We start from the raw sequence: 23,962 nt of genomic DNA, 5'->3' as shown, positions 1-23,962 counted from the left end.
CATGCTGGTTTTACTTTTATTTTATTTATTTAAAATGATTATATGCTGTCTTTCCCAAGCTCAAGGCTGTCAAAATGCTATGAAATACTGTAAAACTGTAAATAAAGATATAACAACAATGTAACTTAGCAACTAAAAATATTCTCAAGACAACTATGCAATCAAATCAGCCTCCAGAAGCCACTCAAGTAGTTTGCAAACTTTATGGAAAGCAATAGGCTCAGTCATTCTAGAGCCAAAGCAAACTGCAGTAAAGGGTAAAAGCAGCAGAGTCTGATCAGATGAGTTTATAACCAGCATAAGTATTCTTAGTTGGTGGTCATTTACTCTGAGGTCAAAAGAGAAAGAAAGTTGTCCACAGTTTCTTTTTTGCACCTCTAACATGCTCCAACTGAGATCTGTTCTTAGATTGTGGAAGTCAATCTAGTATGCTAATAGTCAAATATTTTCACTTGGGAAAAAGCCCAATAGATGAGTTTTGTTTCCTGCTCAGACTTTAAGGGCCTTTTCTCATGTTACGCTTGTCATGTGAAAACTACTTTCAGTAGAGAAAGTGATTCGATGCATGGATTGCCCCTGTCATCTAGAAAGTTCCCATGCCATTTTTAGCCATTCCATGGTTGCCCCCTGGTATAGAAACTCTACATGATGGAAGTGTTCCATATAGCTAGTCTTCTGTGGCCACCATGCAGAGGCTGTTTCCTGTGGCCTCCATATTTTGTAAATGTGTCATGGAGACTAGACCTGACAGAACCTCCCATCAGGTTTAGTTTACTACTGAACCAAAAGAAAGAAAAAGGTTAGTTACTGACTTTGGTTTGATGCTCTTGCTGTTGTCCATCTGAATCTATCTGTTTTGCATGCATTTCATTTCAGCAAGCACATCTAACATGAAGGGATTCAGTTAACTCTTGCTCCTGGTTTGTGATTCAGAATGTTATTTGAGACAATGAGCAATAGTCTGTGTTTTTGTGTCTTATTTTGCTTTGATTTCAGCCATTGACTGTTTTGGGGTATCACAGAAACATCTGGGATCACAGCTTATTGATTCCTAAGCCTAGTTTAGGTTGAGCCAGAAAAGGTAGAGCTATCATCTTGCCACATCGTTGTTGTGACGTTTCAGAATATGCAAGCAACTGATGACCACATACCATCAATCAATCAATCCATCCCCTTTTCATTACTTCCTCATGTTAGTCATCACCTCTCATCGTGATCAGGTCTGGAGGGTGGGGATAAATTTGAAAGAGAATTAACTCATGGAAGATACCACCCTAGTGTAGAGTGATTCGACTGTAGACAATGGAGTAGCGTGGGGGTGCAGGGGGGGCCGGCCGCACCAGGCACAACATCGGGGGGGCGCTCGCACTCAAGTGCTAAAATCCACGGGTTAGGGGGCGCAAATTACTTGCCTTGCCCCGGGTGCTGACAACCCACGCTACGCCACTGACTGTAGACCATAGTTCTGTGAATATAAGTGTGTGCGCGCGCCACTTTTCTGGAAAAAAAAGCTTCAAAGAAGCAATGGAAAAATAAATGGTGCTTATGGTAGCTGCTAAATGGTAGTAATTGGACTGAAGAGATATGATGCAAGTTTCAAAGATAAACAAGCAAGCAAAAAAACTATTTATATTCTCAAAAGGGGCCCACATCAGTTAAACAATTGAAAAACTAAGTTTGTGGTACACCTCAAATCAGCTTGTTCTTGGAGGATAGTGACTAATTTTTGTTTTAAATTTTGTCATGTTCTCCGAGTAAAAAATAATGCAATTCCACAGAACCAAGTGGTAATGCTTCTATTTTGTACTGTACCACTTGAAAGGCAACACAAAATTATTTCAGTCTCATCTAACCACATACAGTGACTAAACTTCATTGTAAAGCGGTTTTAAAAGAATAGCCACATAAAACAAAATAGAGAAATTGCTTTCTTCTATAAAAACATTTTTCACATTTAGATCAAACTATTCTATCCTATGTAAATAGTTACTTGTTGCTGTTGTTGAAGATGAGATCATTTTCCAGAAAAGATCAGCAGACAAAAAGATCAGCACATTTATAATTCCTCTGCAGGTAGAAAATGAGGATGGGTGGTAATTAAAACTATTTTTAATTCTTAAGGAGGCAAATTCCTGCCCTGTTGTGCAATGCTGATATTCATCTACAGAATTTCATTTTCAGATTTTCAGTACACAAAAGTGAATGGAGGTCAACAGCAGATTCTGAATTTCTCTAAGGGCTCTTAAATTATATAGATACTCTTAAGTGATTGTGAGGGTTAACTATTCATTTTCTTAAGAGCATAATACAAGCTAATAGATTTTGGTGCATTCTTTTAGTACTTTATGATGCAACTGAGGATACAGTAGCCCTTAAACATACTATAGTGCACGGGTGTCAAACACAAGGCCCGCGGGCCGAATCCGGCCCGCCAGACCTCGTCATGTGGCCCTTGTACATTTGAATATCTACTTATATTCTAGTTCCGGGCAAGCGGCTTTTCTGAAAGACAGGAACCGGCCGCAGCCCCAGGTTTTTATTCCCCTCCCTTCCTTTTGCTGCGGAGAGGAAGCAAGAACTGCAACAAGCCCCGGAGCTGGGAAGAGGGCGCGTGGGTGGCTGAGTTGGAGGGTGAAGATTTGGGTTGGGCAAGAAGGATCAAGGGTCGGGAGCGAAAGCGCAAGTCAGGGCTCCCTCGCCAGCCCCCACCCCCCTCTTTGGACATCCGAGCAGACCCCGCAGCGCAGGCAGCCGTGAATGGGGTGGGGAAAGGCAGGCGAGAGAGACCACCAATCCAGGCCAGCTGTGCCCAAAGAGGGTCGACGATCCAGCTGCACTGCAGCCCGCCCGCCCGCCCCCCTCCTCCAACGCGAAGATCAGCCACACAAGTTCAGGACTTCCGGGTTGACGCGATCTGGAAATGGCGGATTCCCTCCGAGCTGCGGAGGGAATCGGCTCTACCGAGGACGGGTCTTTGCCGCGCCGGCGACGCGGGGACCCTTAAAAACCGCAGGCGCGGATGCCTGCGGACTGAAGACTCGGCGGGTGCCTTAAGCACCCCCCCTGATCCACGAAGAGCCTTTTTAAAGGCTGCGGAGAGGATACGGGGGTGGCGTGGCACTGAGAGTCGATCGCTACCTCGGTGGAGCGAAGCCGCGAGCCATGACCAGAGAGCGCTGACTTCCTTCCTTGAAAATTTGGACTGAAAGAATCACCCGTGAGTAAGACGGATTGGGACTTTAAAAAATTTACCCTGAATTGGAGACGACCGGGGGGTGTGCTAAAAGGAAGTCCGCACCCCCCCCTTGCAGACGATCTACGCAACGACATAAGAGCTAAGCTGGAGAGCCTACCCTTGGTGGGGTGAGTTAAAAAGGACATTAACTTTCAAGATTTGGCTAAAGGAAATTTTGGGCTGGAGAGTGGAGTTTTGGAAACCTTCTTTTTGTTTTAAACAACCCCCCCTCCCGGGCTCGGGAAAGTCCTGCCTTTGTGCCTGTGTAAGAGCTGCGGAGTTTGACAGCTGTCAAAGCTGTCAAACGGGCGGTTTAAAGTGGAAAAATCGCTATCTAAGATCCCTCTGGACTAAGACGAGTTATAATTGAGCCAAAATTGTTGGAAACAAAGTAATAATAATTTGTTAAAGGACTGTTGGAGAAAAGACTAATAAGTAACCAGATTCCCTCTAGGGGGAATTCTGTGTAACTACAATGGATACAATGGCTGTGGAAGGAAAGTTACTAGTGGAAATCGAAAGGATGTTTCAACTGGTGGAAACCTTACAAGAGCAGAGCTTGGCCATGAATAAACAACTTGTGACTATGACCTTGGGAACAGGCAACTCTGCTCTCTGTATTGAGGACCTGAATGAGAAAGAATCCACAGCTGAATGGGAAACAATATCTACAGAGGTGGAAGAGACTAAACAACAAGAAAAAGAAGAAGTAACCTTGGGAAGTAACAACCAAAAGCTGACATCTGTGGAACACAAGCAAGGAGATGCTGGGAACTTATCTACCACAAGTCTGCGAAAGACACAGAAGAAGAAGGAGGAGGTCCCGGGACAATATGGAATACAGGAACTTAAAATAAAGAAATATGACTGGGGCCTCAGTTTGGACTTTGATTCTGAAGATACAGGCTTTGTGGAAACTTTTCAGCAGTTACTTTCAAATCTCCTTGTGGGAAGAGAATACACTTTGATGGTGAAAGAACTCTTTCCAGACTCGACGACTGACATAAAGGACTACCAACAAGACAGGCGGAGAGGGACTGAAATAGACTTGAAAGCCTCGGACGTGAGGAACCCAGGCTGAGAATCTCGAATTTGGATTTCTATTGGGAAGGGACAAAAACCGGGGATGGGAGGGAGGGAAGAGGAGATTCTTAAAAACTCTTAAGACTTTTAGGTTTGGTTAATATGACTCTTAATTAAGACAAAATGAAAATCGATGGAAGAGAACTTAAGTCCAACTTAGGAAAATCAATTTTTATTATAAAAGAGGTAATAAGATGAATAAGATGGTTAAGAGGAGAAACATCAACTTGCTGATATAATCTTGGGAACTGGGATGCACGAGGGGGGGTGGGGGGAAGTCAGGGAACAAGGTTACGAAATGGGGATTTGCTGATTTTATACATGTTTTTGTTTTGTGTTTTTTCTTTGTGTGTGTTTTGTTTTTATAAAAGCAGAAAACCAAATAAATTTTTTTAAAAAAAAAAAAAAAAAAAGATCAGCCACACAAGTTCGCCAGCCGAGCTCCGGGACGCGGGCCTGACCGAGTCCCTGGTGCAGCCGCCGAAGCTAGCAAATGCACGGGAGCGGCAGGGTGAGAAGAAGCTGGGCTCCAGTTAGGCTTCGCCAAAAATGCTGTAGGTGTGAGGCTGTGTGGCGCGCTTTGTATACGGCGTGCTGTATCCCTCTGCCGGAGCAGCGCCTTCTTTTCCCCTCTCCCTCCTGGGACTGGGGCATGTGGCAGCAGAGTGACTGCAGCAGGCAGCCCTGCCCCCTCCCCTCCCCACACCCGCCCCGGCCCCTCCCCCACTCCCTCCCAGCTGCCAGCCCAGCTGGCAGGCGGCGAGGAGGAGGAGGAGGAGAGGGGTCGCTGGGCGCGCGCTCCATCTCCCTCCAAGGAAACTGCGGGCAGCTGCAGCAGCTGGCGCATTGGCTTCAGAGCGCCTGCCAGGGGTTGCAGCAGATGCTGCTCGCGGCTTAGGCGGCTTCCGTGTTCCTGCTTTGGTCCAAGAGGCCGAGCTGTTCCGCAGCAGGCAGGGAGAAGGGCAGGCTGTGTGTCTGCTGCTTGCCTCGGAAGTCCCAAGGTGCAGAAGCCTGGCAATAAAAACAAGAGCGGAAAGGGGCCTGGCGAAGATGCGTTTGGGGCCGGCCCTACTGTTAGGCAGAGTGAGAGACTGGTTTGGGGGTGGAGGGCAAGAAGAGGAAGCAAATTCTTGCCTAGTTCACTTATTGTTTCTGGAGTTTTGCTCCCAGGGAGAAGGAGAGGAACCTGTGGGAATTCGCAATAACCGCAATAGCCAGCCTGTACATTTGAATATCTACTTGCCATTATTCTGACTATGTTTCTGCTTTCAGAGCTAGTTATTACTTACATTATTACAAAAAACAGTAATAATTGAATGCAGTGACAATAATTTATGATAATAAAGAGTGGACACATAGTCCTACAGATACAACCGGCCCTTTGAGGGTGACCAAACTGCTGATGCGGCCCCCGATGAATTTGAGTTTGACACCCCTGCTATAGTGCATCAGTCTGTCACTACTGGCACACTGGGTCACTGCATCTGGCTCTTAACCAGAAGCCCACCCAGGAATGGTTGCGGGCAGGATTCCCTGCATTGCTGGGGGTTGGACTAGATGATCACCAGGGTCCCTTCCAACTCTGCATTTCTGTGATTCTACAATCATACTCTTTAGTACTTTAAGCATTAATTCTGTTTTGTAGGATTTCAAGTTACACAATCTGAAAACCAAAGCCCACAGGGGCTCCAGTTCTCATTCAAAAGCATCTCTTTTATTTTTAACCTGTGTATCTATGTAGCTCTTTCATTGCATCAGTCAGCTCTCAGCACTAACAAGAAGACAGTTTAGCGGCAATCTCTGTTGCCTACAATCCTGTAGCTTCCTGAAATCCTAGTCATCGTCTGCGGTTCAGGCAGCTGGCGTATCAGCCCCATCACCATTCTGAGAAGAAAACCTGTCCTCTTGTACTGGTAGGAGAAGCCTCCAGGCTAAAAACTATTCTGAGTCTCATTTCTGAAAACACCCTTTGTTCTAAGAACCTTCAGATTTTAGCGCCATCTCGTGGAAATCCTGTTTTGAACAAGAGTCCTTACATTCTGTTTTTAGGGGCAGGTTTTAGCAAATTGAACTAGTTTATTGAGGGCTGTAGAATACATTTCCAAATTGAATGAGCCAGAAAGAAATTTTTGTTTCTGCTTATTCTGCTAGCTTTGATGGAGTGTTTATGGGCCATTATCTAGTGTCTATGGTGTTGTTAAACTGATCTAAGCTGAATCAATGAAATCATAAACAATGACTGAATAATAATAATAATAATAATAATAATAATAATAATAATAATAATAATTTATTATTCAAACTGAGCTGTTTGTGTCAGTCTGGGATCCTGACCTTAAACATTTGCATAAGCCAACCTATGCACTGGGTTTTATTAACTGTGCTTAGAATTTGTTAGAAAACACATCATGTCCTAATTTTCTACAGAACAATTTTGCTCTTGCATTTGTCGTTTGTCTGAGCTCCTCTGCCAAGGTCTCAGAGCCTGTCATTAGGATGCTGGAACTAGAACAAGAAATAATAATGCCTCCATACAAGCAGGAAACCTCTGGGTTTTTTTGTGCTGCTTCAAGCCTAGCAGTGAGATTTCCCCCTGACCAAACACCTGCACCTGAGAGTTTTGTAGTCCAAGGATCATTGCTCTTCCATGGCATCCCTAAGGAGTCACAGCGGCTGACCCAAAAGTTCCCTTCCCATTTTCATTGTGAGGAAAGGGTTAGTGACAGCTGCATTGAAAATATTGCAAAAGGTTTGCAATAAAAGACAGAGCTAACCACATTAGAAGAAATGGTGTGTTCCAGAGATTGCCAGTTACTTCCAATCTGGGTTTTATTTTTCCTGGCTTCTCCATACTTCCACATCAGAATAGGATTGTAAAGTGCCACTTTATACATGCCAGGTGCCCTTTGCATAGTGTTGGGAAAAGATGTGCAAGGGTGATGTGAATCCAACACACACACACACACACACACACACACACACACTGCAGGTGCTGACAGTGGGATACAGGAGATTTACAGACATGGTTATTGCAAGCACACCTGCTGACTCAGTGCACCAGCAGATGGAGCTGTTGTTACATGACAGCAAGATATATAGCTTAGTTCTTGGGGCGCTGTTTTTTCATTTTGCTTGTTTGCAGCTGAACTTTATGAATAATGAAAAACACTTCTCAAGAACTAGGAGATCTGTTTCTTTACTGTTTAAAAGAAACCATATAACAATAATCTTGTAAATGAACATTTATCCTCTGCACCATGCATGCAGACCATGAGACCCTTTTAAAGACATGATCTCTGTAGTATAACCTCTATGTTGCCAATACCAAAAACATCCCAAGGAAAGGGCACAGGAAAATTCTAACAGGGCTCTTCTGCTTCGAAAAGAACTGCTGAGCAGAAAGATAGAAGACTGGAAGATGCTAATAATAACAACCAATGATTTCCCATTACACACAATACTGGTATCATATATAGTGGTACCTTGGTTCCCAAACGGTTTGTGGATGTTTTTCAGAAGCTGAACACCTGATGTGGCTTCCACTTGAGTGCAGGAAGCTCCTGCAGCTAATTGGAAGCCGTGCCTCGGTTTTCGAATGGTTTCGGGAGTCAAATGGACTCCCGGAATGGATTACGTTTGAGAACCAAGGTGCCACTGTACACATGATACTAGTATTCAGGTGGCTGGGTGCTCACTGGAGCGAGATGGTTTGAGCATTTAATGCCAATTCTGGCCCAACTGCACAGGCTGCCAGTTAGTTTCTGGGTGGAATTCAAAATGCTAGTTTTGACCTATAAAGCCTTAAACAGCTCAGGACCGCAATACCTCAAGGACTGCCTTTCCCCATATGAATGGACCCTGACCCTGCAATCATTCTTCATGTGCCTCGTCTTCAGGAGGGCAGCAAAATGACAACGGGTCTTTTCTGTGGTGGCTCCCCGCTTGTGGAGTGCTCTCCCCAGGGAGGCCTGCTTGGCGCCTTCATTACATATCTTCTAAGTGCCAAACGAAAACATTCCTCTTTCCCAGATCTGTGGCTAATTAAACAACCTCTGGCCTTTTAAAATGTGGTGGAGTTGTTGTTTCTGTTTGTTACCATGGTGTGTATTTTGGTGTTTTTATTATTGTAAACTTGCCTGTGATCCTCGGATGAAGGGTGGTATAGAAATTTAATAAATAGATAAATAACATACAGATGAACAGATTTTTAAAAAAATGTCCAAAAAATTGCATGCACACCTCACACGAAAGCTTATACCAAGAAAAAACTTAGTTGGTCTCTAAGGTGCTACTGGAGAATTTTTATATATATTTCGACTACCTACCTGAATACAGATGAACAGAACAGTCAGTTGTTTGAAAAAGAAGCAATGCATCTTAATGGTATTCAGAGATATCAATTAGACAGGCTGTTTGGCAATTTCCTTGGACTGTTGAAGGCTAAGAATGGAAGAGATGGAATGAAATAGTCCCATTTGCTGTTTAAGCCTCATGATCCTTAAGCCTCAGGAACGTAAGAGTGGATGCCATGCTAACTGAAGCACAATCCTAGGTTCATCTAGAAGGCTGAAGATTGTTGGCATTGCCTTCTTTCCCTAGCAAACCTTGTTGTTTCTTCTTTCTAGTATTTATGGTTCAGGCAGCTTCTTGCACTGGCCTCTGTGACTCCCATGCAGAATGGGATTCTGCTTATTCTGTGGACTCTTCCTACTTCGGCACCAGCATAGGTACCTTAAACTAAATCCTTTGAACAGTGCCTTAGCACTCTTAACAGCACGGGCTATTAGGCAAACCTCACAGCAGAGAATATGGGCAGCTTCAGTCGCTGTACTTATTCTGAAAGTGCTTGGCTTCACACAAAATATTGCAGCTATTGATATTCAAGGGCTAGGTTGGGCAGACTTTCTGCAAATGTCAAGCATAGGTACAGAGTGCATAATTAAGAAGCTGATGGCATTTAAATGAACAACTTCACTCAGGTCAGATCAGTGAGCCAAATTTTTTAAAGGATTATCTTGCTCATGTTAGTCTGGGCATGCAAACACTGCATTTAGAATATATGTTGTCTTATCTCTTCTTCATAATGTGCTGAACAAGCATACATTTCAGAAGGCATAATGTAGAACCTGCATTGCCCCTGTTACGCATGTTCCCTTTTAGGGCCTACAGGACTCCTGTTGGATCTCAGCTAAGTGCTGGATCTCTTGAGGGTTTTTTATCCACCAGGCATTTTTTAGTTCTCTGGTTCCTCTTTGAACCTCAGCCTTAGCGCTGGCATAGGTTTTTTTCTTAGTGGCACAGTTTCTGTCTCTTTGCCAGATCTGAAAAGCCTTCCTTTTCTTGTCAATCATGCATTCAATCTCACTGTCATTCTCATCAAACCAGTCCTGGTGTTTCTTGGTTTGGTATCCAATAGTTTGTTCACAGGCTGCAATAATGGATGTTTTTAGCTTGGTCCAGTGTTCCTCAGTGTTATCAGGGAATTCTGAACGCAGATGGTCCTTAAGAGTCATTTGAAAGCAATCCCGCTTAATGGGATCTTGAAGGGCTTGAGTTTTTGCACCTTGGTTTCCTTCCTTGAAGCCTGTGTTGAGGTATAATCTTGATAGCCATCGTGGAGCATATTAGTCGGTGATCTGTCCAGCACTTGTCGGCACTCGTCATAGTACCACACTTCTAAAAGATAAAGAAGCTAATGCACTGAGCAGGAAAGAACATTACCAACATCTCCTTAACTTCCCCGTAGCTGCTGAGGCCCTCGCACAAATTCCGCAAAAACAAGTTAGAGATTAGCTTGCAGTATCTCCAAATCTGGGAGAGTTGTGTACAGCTATTAACCAATTGAAAAACAACAAAGCCAGAGGACCTGATGGGATATCTGCCCAAGTCTTCAAAGTGTGTGGAATATAATTTACACAACAACTTCACAAGCTCATCGAAAAAATCTGGGAGAGAGAAGAGATCCCAGCAGATTTTAGGGCTGCCAAAATTATCAATCTCTTTTAAAAAGGTGATAGAACTGATTGCAGAAACTATCAAGGCATCTTTCTATTAGCTGTGGCTGGCAAAATTCTTGCAAGGATGTTAGTAAACCGTCTCTTAACAATATCCGAGGTGACCCTTCCTGAATCCCAAAATGGGTTTTGGCCCTCTAGGGGGACAGTGGACATGATTTTCACTGCTTGACAGCTTCAAGAAAAATGCAGAGAACAAAACCAACCCCTGTATATGGCATTTATTGACCCGGCTAAGGCTTTCGACACTGTAAATCGTAATGCCCTGTGGACTGTCCTTCTGAAAAAAGGCTGTGCAGACAAATTTGTGAACATCATTTGGCTCCTCCATGATAATATGACAGCAACAATCGCAGATAACAATGGCTCTCAAAGTGAACTATTCACAGTGGGATAAGGTGTTAAACACGGTTGTGTTATTACCCCAACTCTATTCATTATTTTCATTGCCATGATCCTACACTTTGTCAAAGGGAAACTCCCCACTGGAGTAGAAATCATATATCGAACAGATGGAAAGCTCTTCAATCTGAGCATGCTGAAAGCAAAGAGTAAGGTTACCGTAACTTCCGTCATAGAGCTTCTGTATGCTGATGACAACATAGTGTGCGCACACTCAGAGGGTGACCTCCAAACCATCCTAAATATCTTTGCAGAAGCTTACAAAAAGCTTGGCCTGTCGCTCAACATCCAAAACACCAAAGTGCTGCACCAACAAGTACAAAATAAACCCTCAGCAGTGCCACAAATCCAACTCAATGGAGTAACGTTTGAAAATGTCGATTGCTTCTCCTACCTGGGCAGTTATCTTTCCACAAGGACCAACATTGATGCTGAAATCCAGCATCGCCTGAGCTCTGTGAGTGCGGCTTTCTCCCAAGTGCAGAGTGCAGAGTGTTTGAGGACCAGGACATTTGCAGGGAAACTAAAATGCTTGTTTACAAAGCTATTGTACTACCAACCTTACTATATGCTTGTGAAACATGGACCACTTATAAACACCATCTCCTGAAAAGATGTTGTCTCCGAAAATTTTTACACATCACTTGGGAAGACAGGCAAACTAATACCAGTGTATTGGAAGAAGCAAAGATCACCAGTGTTGAAGCAATCAACTTCGTTGGACTGGTCATGTTGTGCAGATGTCTCATTATCATCTTCCAAAGCAACTACTCTATTCCAAACTTAAAAATGGAAAGTGTAATGCTGGTGGTCAACAAAAGAGGTTTAAAGACTGTCTCAAGGCAAATCTTTAAAAATGTAGTATAAACACCAACAACTGGGAAACACTGGCCTGTGAGCGCTCCAATTGGAGAACAGTCTTTACCAAAGGTGTCATGGGGCTTTGAAGACACCCAAACTCAGGACGCAAGGGAGAAACGTGCTAAGAGGAAGGCATGCTTGGCAAATCCACACCATGATCCACTCCCGCCCGGGAACCAATGTCCCCACTGTGGAAGGATGTGTGGATCCAGAATTGGCCTCCACAGTCACTTATGGACTCGTTGTTAAAACTGTGTTTATGGAAGACTATCTTACTCAGCTACTAGTGATCACCAAAGAAGAAGACTTTCATTTGTAAAAGAAGCATGCTTGTTTCAGCACGAGAATTTTTTTGAGTCCATGACCATTTTTGCATGAATTTCCATGACTATGACATCCGTCTAATTGATCATCATGAATCAGAACCAATGGGTTCCCACTATCCCTCAGGCATGGCAGGCACTTGGCTGCAGAACCATTAACTTGGAAGCCTTTTGGCCACTGCTGATGCAACCTAACTGACTGGCTGCAAAGCACGTGTGTTTCTTTTGGTTTGGCCTTCATCAGCAAGTGTGCTGTGGCTGTGTGATTGGCCTAAGGTGTCTGCAACTTCTGATGGCTATTTGATAAATAAGGGCTCTATGCCTGATACAAGTAGGGAACTGGAGCTGCTAATTAGCGGGCAGCAAGTGCATCCGTAGGAAAGTGTGCAAGGGCTATTAAGGTTTCAAAATGCTTAAACAAAGCATGTATTTGAGGAAATCCAGTGACCAGGAAGTATGAGCTCGCATGCTGGGAAGCCTAATTTAAGGCAAAGGCATTTCCTTTTAGGTGGACTATATTAAACTTCAATTGTAAATCTGTTGGTTTGGTAAATATTTTAAACTTGAGATATTAATTACAGTTGGGAACGTTTGAGGAATTTAAACAGCCCCTTCATTTTCCCTTTCTGGCAACTTCAAATGCCTCAATATCATTTTCTTCAACTCCATGGAAATATTGTGTTCAGGAAGTCTACCCACATAAGTGGACATCGTCTGGCTGAGGAGATTGTGACAAACCCTGAACCAGAATAGGTTTAAGTCCCTGTGTGCAGCAGCAAAAAATCATTAATCTAGGCTGCTTCAACAGAAGTATAGTGTGCCAATCAAGGGAAGTAATAGTACCACACCTGGAATCTGTATCCAGTTCTGGGCGCCACAGTTTAAGAAAGATATTGACAAACTGGAACACGTTCAGAGGAGGGCAACCAAGATGATCAAGAATCTGGAAACTTTAGGAGGAACAGTTGAAGAAGCTGGGTCTGTTTGTCCTGGAAAAGAGGAAACTGGGAGGAGATATGATAGCTATCTTCAAATATCTAAAGGGCTGTCACATGGAAGAAGGAGCAATCTTGTTTTCTCCTGCTCTGAAGGGCAAGACCTGATGGTTTTGATTCCGCATTTAGCATCGTTGTCTAGTTTGGTCCTGTGACAAAATTCATTTGGGAATTACTCAGGGTTGCACAACTTGTGTTCCACCAAAACAAATTTAGTTTAGCAGGTAGGCCAGCCACAAAAATTGGGGAGATTTTTGAGCCATTAGTAGGCTATCATACATTGTAGGGGTGCCATGTTCAGCTTGATGGCAGCTAAAACAATAGTTACACAAATCTCAAGGTGTTCATGAACATGAACCAAGGCTTCAGAGTTAAATGCTTTTTGGCCTGGCTAATCATTCTGAATGTAATGTCTATCATAAAAGACACACCATGAAATGTTCTTACAAATACAACAAAGAAGTAATTAGGCAGCATTCCTTTCAAGGTGTGTATAATCTAAATTTATTGTTGTTTTAAATTTTGCAAGTTAATTTAATTCTCCACACTATTTAGGGGGTTCTTGGGAGATTGAGATGCAATACTTCTCCAGAGCATACTGGCAAGTGCCCTAAGAGATGACTTTTACTTGATAAGAGATTCTTAACATGCAGGAAGAGGCTTCCTCGAATGACAAAAACTTTCTCCTAGGTGTGATTCCTTATTGTAGCCCTGCTCATTTGACCTCTCTTCTGTTTTGCTTTCCTCCCCACCCCTTTTTTTCCCCTTTTGTCTTGCAGAGTGGATCACTTAAGGAGCCAGAACCAAACAAAGTCCCACCCCAGCGACCACCTCCTCAAGGTTGTTTACAGTACATTCTCGATTGTAATGGCGTTGCAGTAGGACCAAAACAAGTCCAGGCTACTTAAATTACTAAGACCAAAAGCAAGGGTTAAAGCCAAAAAAAGAGGAATCAAACAATACCAGTTTTTGTGCAGTTTTTGCATTGTTTAAGTGCTGACCTGGACTGTGTTTTTTCTATGCAGTGTCAACTATACTGTCTGGTTGTTTATCTGTTCATGTTTGTGTTGTAATGCTTACTTATGTTTCTCTGTATAACTCGTGATTCAGGGCTGTTGTCAACAGTGTACAAGAATTGTGCCTCTACCAAGTCAGTGAGACTGTTTATTATGGATGGCTAGACAGGTTTTTCTTTCTTTCAAGTATTCTATATTGTGGGGTAAAAAAGACTAACCAGCCCAGGTTGAAATTTATATACTTTTGCTTAACTCTGTGAGTACGTGCATTATATTTGTTTGTTTTTTTAAAAAAAAATGTGCATGATTGATGTAGAAAGGTGATTATAATATTTTTCAAGTCTCATTTAATAGTATGTTGAATGAGGCATCATTAACTTTTGAGTTCATACTTATAGGCAGTGCTTTTTGTGGTAAAAGAAAATGAACTCCTGGAATTCTTCTCTTGATAAAAGTGAAGGGGGTACCAGCACAAAATGGCTGCCAATGGCAGCAAAAAAGAAGTGACAGAATTCTGTACTGGTTTGTACTGTCGCAAAAAAGTACTGCTTGTAGGTAACATGAAAGACAAGTGCTTTATTTCATTTATTTCCTATGAAATATGAGAGAATTATTTCCAAGAATACATAAATATCCTTTATTTTCAATGCAGATTTTTTTATTTTAAAATCTGCATTAAATTATTAGCCTCAGTGCTATAAAAACGGGCCACTTATGTGCAATATTGATGCAAATGTGAGGGTACTGAATGTATTTAAGTTCAGTGACAAAGGTTCTCTAGTGGTTATGAAGTAGCCATCTGGTCTTGTACAAAACTAAATCAAGTGTGTTTACTAGATATTCCTTATCTACAAAATTCAGGTAAGCTACAGCTGTTTGTTAGAGGAAGTCAACAAGGCCATTAAAAGCCTTGCTAGATTAATCATCACCTTTTCCAAATATTGGGCTAGCCACATGTTTTTTTTTAAGGGATTTAAAAAGTGTGTGGTACATGGACTCAATGTGTGGTTGTTCTGTTCTATATTAGCTGAGGCTATAGCCAAGTAATTAAGATGCAGCTGTCATCTGATCTATCATTCTGAGCGTAAGCAACAGCATATATGAAAGTATATTTAACATATGGCTCAGAACAAGTAAAAAGGTTTAGGCTTAGCAGTTCACATTTATGACTCAAGTGTGTGTAAATAATAAATCAAAGTGACCCGACGGGTTTTACTTTTCCAAACTTTCTTATAGCCATAATTGCTTATGACTGTCACATAACCAATGGCTATGTGCATAATCTTAAAAGCAATATCTAGGCAGGGCAGTTAAACTGTTATGGAAAATCTAGCCTGTAAACGTTAAAAGGTGCACTATTATACTAGCTGTGAGCAAGGCAAAGGATTGTGTTTTGTCAATTAGAATCCCATACTAAGGTAAATAGCAGTCCCTAGGTTAATACAAACAAGCCTGTTTTCTTGTGAAACAATGCCAAGGTCTGAATTTATTTTCCTTGCAAACACTGCCAACAAAATTATAGCTCAGTTACCAAGTGGTTTTATTTGTTCTGTTTTGTTTTTAAATTCAGGCTAGTGAGCTGCAAATTTCACGCTGCTTTTGATGGGAATTTCAGTGCTTGTTGGGCATGCCACTGCGTCCTGCCCCTTTTTAGTCTATTATAGTATCATTCCGCTTTTGTGGTCATTGTTTCTGGTTAGTGATCTCTTGAGAACTACACTGATGATTTCGATTGTGTAGAATGAGTGCATCCCCTTCAGCCTCAGGTTCACACACGCCCCTCCTCACCTCCAAATCTCAACCCAAGTGAACAAAACAGCCTCCTGCCCTGAGGTGAAGAAATGAACCTACTGACTGAATGCCATTTAATATCAAGCCATGAGTGTTCTTTTGCATGTAGTAGTCTGAGTATTTACAAATGCTTTTGTGCATTGTTTACGAGCTCTGTGTGTGCGCGTGTGTGTGCGTGTGTGTGTGCACACGTGTGCCTGCAGACCTCAGAGAAAAAGAGCTGCATCGCAGCAGGACTTCAGTGCATTTATTGCAAAAGGTCTTCGGAGGGCACACACTGGTTACTTCCTGCCACAGATATTAAGCAAGCCAAAATGTCTCTGCATGCTAGCATGCTTAGGTGCAATATTGTGGGGTATAGGGAACTGATATTTTGCAGTCTAGGATTAATGTCCAGGGGGTTGGTGTGTGTTTGGTTTATTTTATTTTTCCCTTTCCTTTTATTTTTGTAAAAGCTTTTTTATTATTGTTGCTGCCTTTTTGTACCAAACCAGCTGCAAGAAAGTGAGCAAATGCTGAAGTGTGATTGCAGTATATATTTTGTGAAATATCTTGTACAGCTTAATGTGCAATAAAAAAAAGTTACATCTGTCTTCAGTGTATAGTTTCTGGCATATAAGCCTCAATATCTAAATGGAGAGGGGGGGGGAGTATTTTCTGCTCAGCAAAGAAAAGCTAAATGAGAATGTTTGTTTTAGGGTACAGAACTGATCCGTCTCAGTAAAGCCTCATTAAAGCCCAGATTCAAAATTCCACCAGTCTCCTGAAAATAGAACCTGTTGATCTTGAACTTACTTCCGAAAAAGACATAAGCCCTATACATGCTGCATGGCATGTTCAGGAAATGTGTGAGTGGTGGGGTTGGAATCATACCTGCTTGCTCCAACTGCGTCCTGCGCATACCCAGTATGGCTTTTTAACAGACCTACATGCATCGAATAGCCAATCTGCATATACAGCTTATTTACATAGAAAGTCAGCTCACAAGCTCTCTGTTGAAATCGGTAGGGCGAGGGGCGGAGCCAGCAAGTATGAGCTCAACTCCTCATCTACCTATGAACAGGCGTAGTTTCATTTGAGTGGAAGTGTCTTACTCCTTGAGCCTATAAGTCTGCCCTGTTTGCAGTGCACTGAGGCACACATGGAATTCTTCCGTAAGAGAGTTTCCCCATCGCTTTGCTGAAGAGGTCATTTCTGTGCTTGCACGTGAATGGGAAAGCCCTTGGAAACAAATAGCTGATTAGAATAGCCCGTAGGACTTATCCTAAGTCAGGCCATAGGTGCATCTAGCTCAGCGTTTGTCTACACTGACCAACAGTGGCTGTCTAGTGTTTCAATCAGGTGTTGTTCCCTGGTTATGCCAGGAACTGACTGTGGGACCTTTGGCATGCAACGCATATGCCCTGCCACCGAACCACAATCCCTCCCTAGCCCAGTGGAATCCCCCCCCCCGCCATATTACCAACATGGGGCATGGCTGATTTTGACGGGAAATGTCTCAGTTCCCCTTGGGCTCATGGAACTAATTTCATGATCCTTTGGTTCCATGCCAAGGAATTTCATAATGCCAGAGTTGGTGCAATGCTACGCTGTGATATAACAGTGGAGTACTTATCATAAGCATTCATATGTTGGCATAATAATTCAAGCTATAAACCCATTTAAATGTACCTCAGAACATTGGACCCTTTAAGATCACTGTGACTAAATTGGTTCCCCTTCAGGTAGTCTAGCTTAACTGGTAGCCTTACAAAGGTGAAGCAGATTGCATCTGGTGAGATATACTCAATGTACTTTCAAGCACCTGCAGTTCCTGTCTCAGCTGCATACTTAATAAACAAGGAGCTACACCGGATTGATATTCTCTGATAATTAAACAGTGGCTACTGCTGTAAGGGCGCATGCTTTGTCTTTTTCAGAAAGGCTCTTTAGGGCCCACTGAGTAGCCACTGCAAGTCTGTGTGCTTCTATATGGCATTTAAATAAGCAAGAACAGCAACAAAAATCCTAACCCCCCTCCCCTTAGCAAGAAATAGTGTTGTTGGTTTACATTACCATATGCAGAACCATAAAATACAGCTTCCTTCTAGGCATAGCTCCCATTGCAATGGAGCAGTAAAGAAATATTTCTTACCATGGAAGTTCAGAAACAAAATAGAGAAATGTTGCAATGAATGTAGCTTGTAAGTTACCATTGCTAGATTAATACTTTTTTTAGGGCACCTTGGTATCAGTGTGGCACTTCTGCAAGTTACATGGATTTATGGCTAATGGTATCAACAGCAAAGATGTGGCTCGCCTATCCTAGACACGCTGAACTTTATTGGTTCCAAGTTTACATTTGTAAGTGTTAGATATAAGAACTAGTACAACATTACTGATGCATTATGAAGTTTTTCTTGTACTGAACCTAGGGGGCCCAGTGCAACCCCAAGGAATGCAATCACAAAGCCAGGAGCCATTGCAACCACAGCGTGCGTTCCCTCCGGGGCAGTCAGCAAAGCCCTCGAGTTCCCTGCCTCCACGTCCACCGGGCCCTGCAATTCAACCACGTGCTCAGGCCCCAGGTCCTTCAAGCGCTGGGCCACCTGCGGACGCAGAGACGAAACCCTCCACAGCTCCACCCCAGAAACCTCCAGCACATCCGCAACTGAAGTAAGGCTTTTCGTTTATTTTCTCCACTTGTTTCATGTGCTTTCCTCTGCCAGTGAGGTTTGAATACAATCTGTACAGATCCCCTGTGGTGTTGTTGTTGTTGTTGTTGTTGTGAGCATGTAACATCTTTGCACCAGGTTGACCTGAAGCAGGGAAATTTCCAACAAAGGCAATAACAGATGTTGAAAAAGCTCTCCGGTAATTTGCAATACATGCAGATTTCTGCTGCCACGAGGCCAAATTTGATAATGGGTCATCCTCTGTTTCTGCCCACCAACCAAAAAGGCACTGACTCATTTTTGAATGTGCTGTCTGTAAGTCAGCTGCTGAGGAAAAGAAGGAAGCCTTATCTACTTAAACTTTTAACCTTTCAGCCACTCAAACAACAACAGATTTCCAGTTTAAAAAGGCTGCTCCGAAAGTCCATGATACATTTTTCATCCAATTTTCCCCCCAAAGCTATATGTAGGCATGTGTAGGGCTGTACCCAGTCAATCCAAATGCAGAAAGAGAATGACATACTGTGTAAGGCCAATAAGACAGAAAAAGAGGAAATTGGTCCTAGTCAGACATTTGGTACCTTGGACATTTAAACCAATGCCAGTCACGTGTTCAGTGCCAGTCTGAAAGAGACTCTTCTACTCAAGTAGGGGTTTTTCCTTAGCAGAACCCTGACTGATGGGCACCAAACCTCCTGAAATGGGCTATTGTTTGTACCAAATGCCTGGATATATAACTGTTGGTGGAGAAAGAAAACCAAGTAATCTGCAGTTACATCCCACAGCTCTGGCCATATTGGAATCTTACATAATGGCAAAGAATCTTTGCCTACACTATGTACAGCAGCAGCAAGGAAACAATAGTATTAACAGTACATACGGTCTTGCCAAATAATGTGCAGACAGATTGCAAACTCAATATATATTTATCTATTATAAAATTATAATATATATTTATCTATTATAAAATGCATATCCTGCCTGACGCTATCCAGCTTTCAACAAGAATTAACAACTAACAATAAGCAAATTATGAAATATAATAAATAGCAAATAATTAAAACAATACAATGCAGTGTCCTTAATGCACGTGCAATACAAATTCTAAAGTGCCTTTGGTTATGCTTGTAAATATTAAATTCATGATTATTGAACTCTATACTACTGTATATTTTCCCTATAGGGCAAATAGCAGCTGGCAGGACAGGAACTTAAAACATGAAGCAAACACAATCTAAAAAGCCCAACTACAGTTATTAACTTAAAAAATGCAAGAGATCATGCTCATGGAACTCCCACCTTAATCTCCCCATTAATGAGATTAAGTACAACAGCTTGGATACTAAGAAATGTTAACTCAAGAGGATTCGTGGAAGGATCATGTGCCTCTCTGGAGGGGGGGGGGGTTTCCTGTATAGATATAGCATGATCAGCTGCATATTGTTTTCAAAAAAACAACAACTGAATTTTTGCCTTCTGAAACAAAAGTGGAAGGAACACAGAGGAAATAAAGGATGACAGACATGATTAGCCCATCATGTAGAGCTGTTCCATAAAAAAGTATATGAACAAAAAATGTGGCTATTCTGCAGTAAACACCTACTGTGGGATCATGAAAATGCAAAACAGGGGCAGGTGTGAAAGTGGCAGTGGAATCCACATGAATTGTGTCCTCCACCCCAAAATACTCCTTTCATTATTTTCTGAGACCAGCTTATCTCATTAGAATACACATATCTAAAGTCTTCGCTATATCAACGACTGTAATAGCAGAAGGAAAATGAATGAAATATTGGCCTGGAACCTTTCTAATGGAAATAGTAAAATGTTTTATTTGCCTGTTTTATTTTACCCTTATTCTCAAATGAGATTTTTTTTAAAAAAATCCATTATCCAGAGAAAGAGATTTTGAAAGTCTTCGCTTGTATTCCAGTCCTAAGCAACTGGGCTAGTGCCATCTGCCTGCCATGCCAGAGTAATACCCCTGGAATTGCCAACATAAACCACAGCTTGGGAAGTTGCCCTCCTAACTGAGATCAGCATGTCCCATCCTAATCCTTTATTTCCTTTGATGGAAAGGTGTTAGGGTCTTTCCTGAACACTTGAAAACTGTATGCATGTGGTGTGCCATTGAGCCTTCCTTGACAGGCTCAAAGCCTGAGTCACAGGCTTATTCCCATTCATATTTTAATGTTCAAAATGAAAAAACAAACATACACAAACTCAAATTGCCAATGGGATTAACTGTACTCTGTGCATTTGGCATGTATGTGCCTTGCATTCTCACCCACATGCTCTTGCTTAACATGTGCGTGCAGGTTATTAGCCCATGAACAAATATTTAATTAGGCCGTTCATTTTTGAGTTGCTAATCAAGTGAAGCCTCGCTTTGCCTTTCCACCGCCTCCTTTCCGTGAACACTAAACCCAAGTACAATGCAAACGAGAGACAGAACACCACATGAAGCACTGCTTGCTCTGGTTTTCAACAAAGTTTGGGGTTGAAAGCACACTGGCTATGAATTGTTGCCTTGTGCTGAGACATAGTACAGGAAGCTCAAGCACCTCACAACTTTTTCCTTCTACTAGCCTTAGATTTTATAGCATAACGAAAGCCCAACAGTTTTGCTACTGTCCACACTCTACATACCTGCATTCAATCAGATCCTATCAAATTAAGAAATATTGTTCCAGGGAAAGTCACTTTAGGAATACAGAATTAAACTGAATATATTTGTTCCGAGGTGCCGTTCAGCAGCCATTTTCTGTTGAGCTGGATTATAGAATCATAAAACTGTAGAGTTGGAAAGGGACCATGAGAGTTATCTAATCCAACTCCCTGCAACCCAGGAATCTTTTGCCTAATGTTGGGCTCAAACCCACGACCCTGAGCTTAAGAGTCGTATGCTCTACCAGCTGAGATATCCTTACATTGGATGCAATCTATAAAAAGTAAAGCATGTTTAAGGCTGTAATCCTAAACACATTTACTAGGAAGTAAATCCCATTGACAACAATGGGTCTGACTTCTGAAGAAACATGCTTAGGATTGTCCCACACATCCCACTGAAATTAATGTAAACTAAAATTAATTAAGTCCTCAGGACTGCACTCCTAACCCTCTGAGAACTAAATGCCACTGAAATGAGTAGAACAGGTTTCCAAATAAACATGGTTAGGATTAAGCAACAAGTCCATTCACTTGAATGGGACTCAAGCACTCATGTCTCCTAGAATGTATGGACATAATTTTTGGTCCAGAATTTTTTTGTATGCCCTGATGGACAAAATGATTCGTGTGGATTTCTGTGACGCCTTCCCCTGCAATGTGTTGCGTTCTGTGTGAAATAGCCCAGCACAATACATATACATTGCCGAACAGCTGGTCATGGTGGTCAGGCCTGAGCCTGCATCCATATCTCTGCCCAAAACACATTATCATCGGTGACAAAGCTAACAATGAGAAGGAGATATGGTGGGCAGAGGTCTATATGTCCTGCTTCCATTGTATGACATGGTAAACAGAATTCTGAGGTATGGCTGTAACAGACAACATGCATTGATGTGCATTTTGCTTTGTTTTTATCTTGCAGCAAATCACAGTCTCTGACCAACGCCTTCAACTTCACTGAGTCATCCTTCTTTCGGTCATCTGTGAACGAGGACGAAGCAAAAGCTGAAACCATCCGAAACTTGAGAAAATCCTTTGCCAGCCTCTTTTCTGATTAGCCATACAATGTTTGGTTTTGTGCGTCTGTAACACATTTCAAAGTTTACCGTGAACATAATTTTGCAAACATAATTTCCTTGTGAATGACCCTCCTTTGCTGTTCCAAGTGTTGTATTAAGCAATATGCTAAACTATTTTTAATAAGGGACTATAATGAGATAGACTTCAGGTATTGGGGGGAGGGGACACACCCGGCTTTTTAAAAAAGCCAGAGAGGAAAAGCGATACAGCAGAATGCTTAAAGTCCTCATCAACTGTGATAATGTGGCCTTACCGTGAAATGCACTAGGTCATCACATTGGACTCCCCTGTGTGAAATCATTAAAGCAACACACCATTACATAGTGAGTTTTCTCCAGCATTCAACTCACTGCATGTTTGTTTGTTTTGTTTGTTTGTTTCAGGTGTTTTGTTCTGCAAGGGTACAGTCTTTAAACCTGCTTTCTTGCCCCCAGATCTTTAGGGTACAGCTTCACAGGGCTGTTTCCTGTTAATCTCCTTCACCTTGTGAGTAACTAAGGCAGTTTTCTACCCCAGCAAGCTTTCCATCAGATGAATGTATTGTTCTGATATGCTGCTAGGGGCAAACCTTGGAATCAACCATTGTTCTAGAGCTTTGTGTCTATATTATTGTATCCCCATATATCTGTTAGACAATTTTTTGCAAACTGTTAATGGTAGCCTTTGATTTGTAAAAGACCATGCATGACCTCATGTTCTCCATAGTTCCATGTTACCTTCCAATAAATGCAAAACCCTTTGCCTGGCAGTAAACACACTTCTGCAGGACTGGTCTGCACTGTAGTGTTGATTTCTCTAACAAACAGCCCAAATTAGATGGCAAAGCATTATTTTTCTCATTGTCAGCCGTACTTATTCATCAGCCAAAAAAAAAATCTATCTCTGTTTCGCAATACTTGACAGAAACCACACACTTCTGGACTATACGGTTGCATTGCTGAATACTTGTCGGTACACATGCACTTCCTGCTCTACGAACCATGGAATATGTTCTACTTAGCACCAGATTATAGGACCATGCTATATCATGATGCACTGTACTAACACACCCTCTACCACTTTCCTTTCGTGCTAATCCCATTGAATTATAGCATGCCTGATTCTTATGCTAGCCATGCTTTGCAGGAAGTAAATGTTTTAAGTTTGCTTGCTCTTGAGAGCATGGGTGCTTCTGCCCTGTTCTGTGGTACAGCAGACTTAGTCAAACTTACGCCACAGCAAGCCAAATGCAGCCCACCAACCATCTCTAGTGGCCTAGAAGGGGGTTGCTGCCTGAGTGTGCTAAAGGGAGGAGAGAACAGTTATCAAATACCCAGTAGACTGAAAGCTAGTAGGCTGCATGTGGCTCTGTAGGCTCAGATCTGAGGAGCTATGATAAAAGGAAGAGTCCTTGGGTATCAGCTACCAAATTGTTTTTCCTTCTGTGCAAACTCTCCCTGAGTACATAGTTGCATGGAAAAAGTGATGTGTGGAGCAGAGGCTGTATTTCTGTCATTATAAAGGTGGCAGAAATGACTTCCACACTTGCATTTATTTTTATTTTTATTTACAAACATATCTAGTTTCATGGTACCTCGGGTTAAGTACTTAATTTGTTCCGGAGGTCCGTTCTTAAGCTGAAACTGTTCTTAACCTGAAGCACCACTTTAGCTAATGGGGCCCCCTGCTGCCGCTGCACTGCCGGAGCACAATTTCTGTTCTCATCCTGAAGCAAAGTTCTTAACCCGAGGTACTCTTTCTGAGTTAGCGGAGTCTGTAACCTGAAGCGTATGTAACCCGAGGTACCACTGTACTGTACATATCCAAGGACAATACTATGAAGCAAAATCTTTTGAGAA

General features: G+C 42.2%; 1 protein-coding gene across 1 annotated transcript in view; it reads left to right on the top strand.

The window, feature by feature from the left end:
* SYN2 (synapsin II) overlaps window positions 1–22,881 on the top strand; it is a 150,392-nt gene extending 127,511 nt beyond the window's left edge. The window contains exons 11-13 of the mRNA XM_081176733.1: window positions 13,693–13,753; window positions 18,135–18,375; window positions 21,967–22,881. Coding sequence (XP_081032859.1) covers window positions 13,693–13,753; window positions 18,135–18,375; window positions 21,967–22,102 — 438 coding nt within the window. The 3' untranslated portion in view covers window positions 22,103–22,881. The remainder of the gene's footprint in view (window positions 1–13,692; window positions 13,754–18,134; window positions 18,376–21,966) is intronic.
* Window positions 22,882–23,962: the final 1,081 nt, after the last annotated feature.

The sequence above is a fragment of the Podarcis bocagei genome (assembly GCF_964188305.1).
Source record: "Podarcis bocagei genome assembly, chromosome: 2".
In the NCBI taxonomy this organism is placed as follows: Eukaryota; Metazoa; Chordata; class Lepidosauria; order Squamata; family Lacertidae; genus Podarcis; species Podarcis bocagei.
The sequence above is the reverse complement of the archived record's forward strand: the minus strand, read 5'-3'. Positions and strand labels throughout refer to the sequence as shown.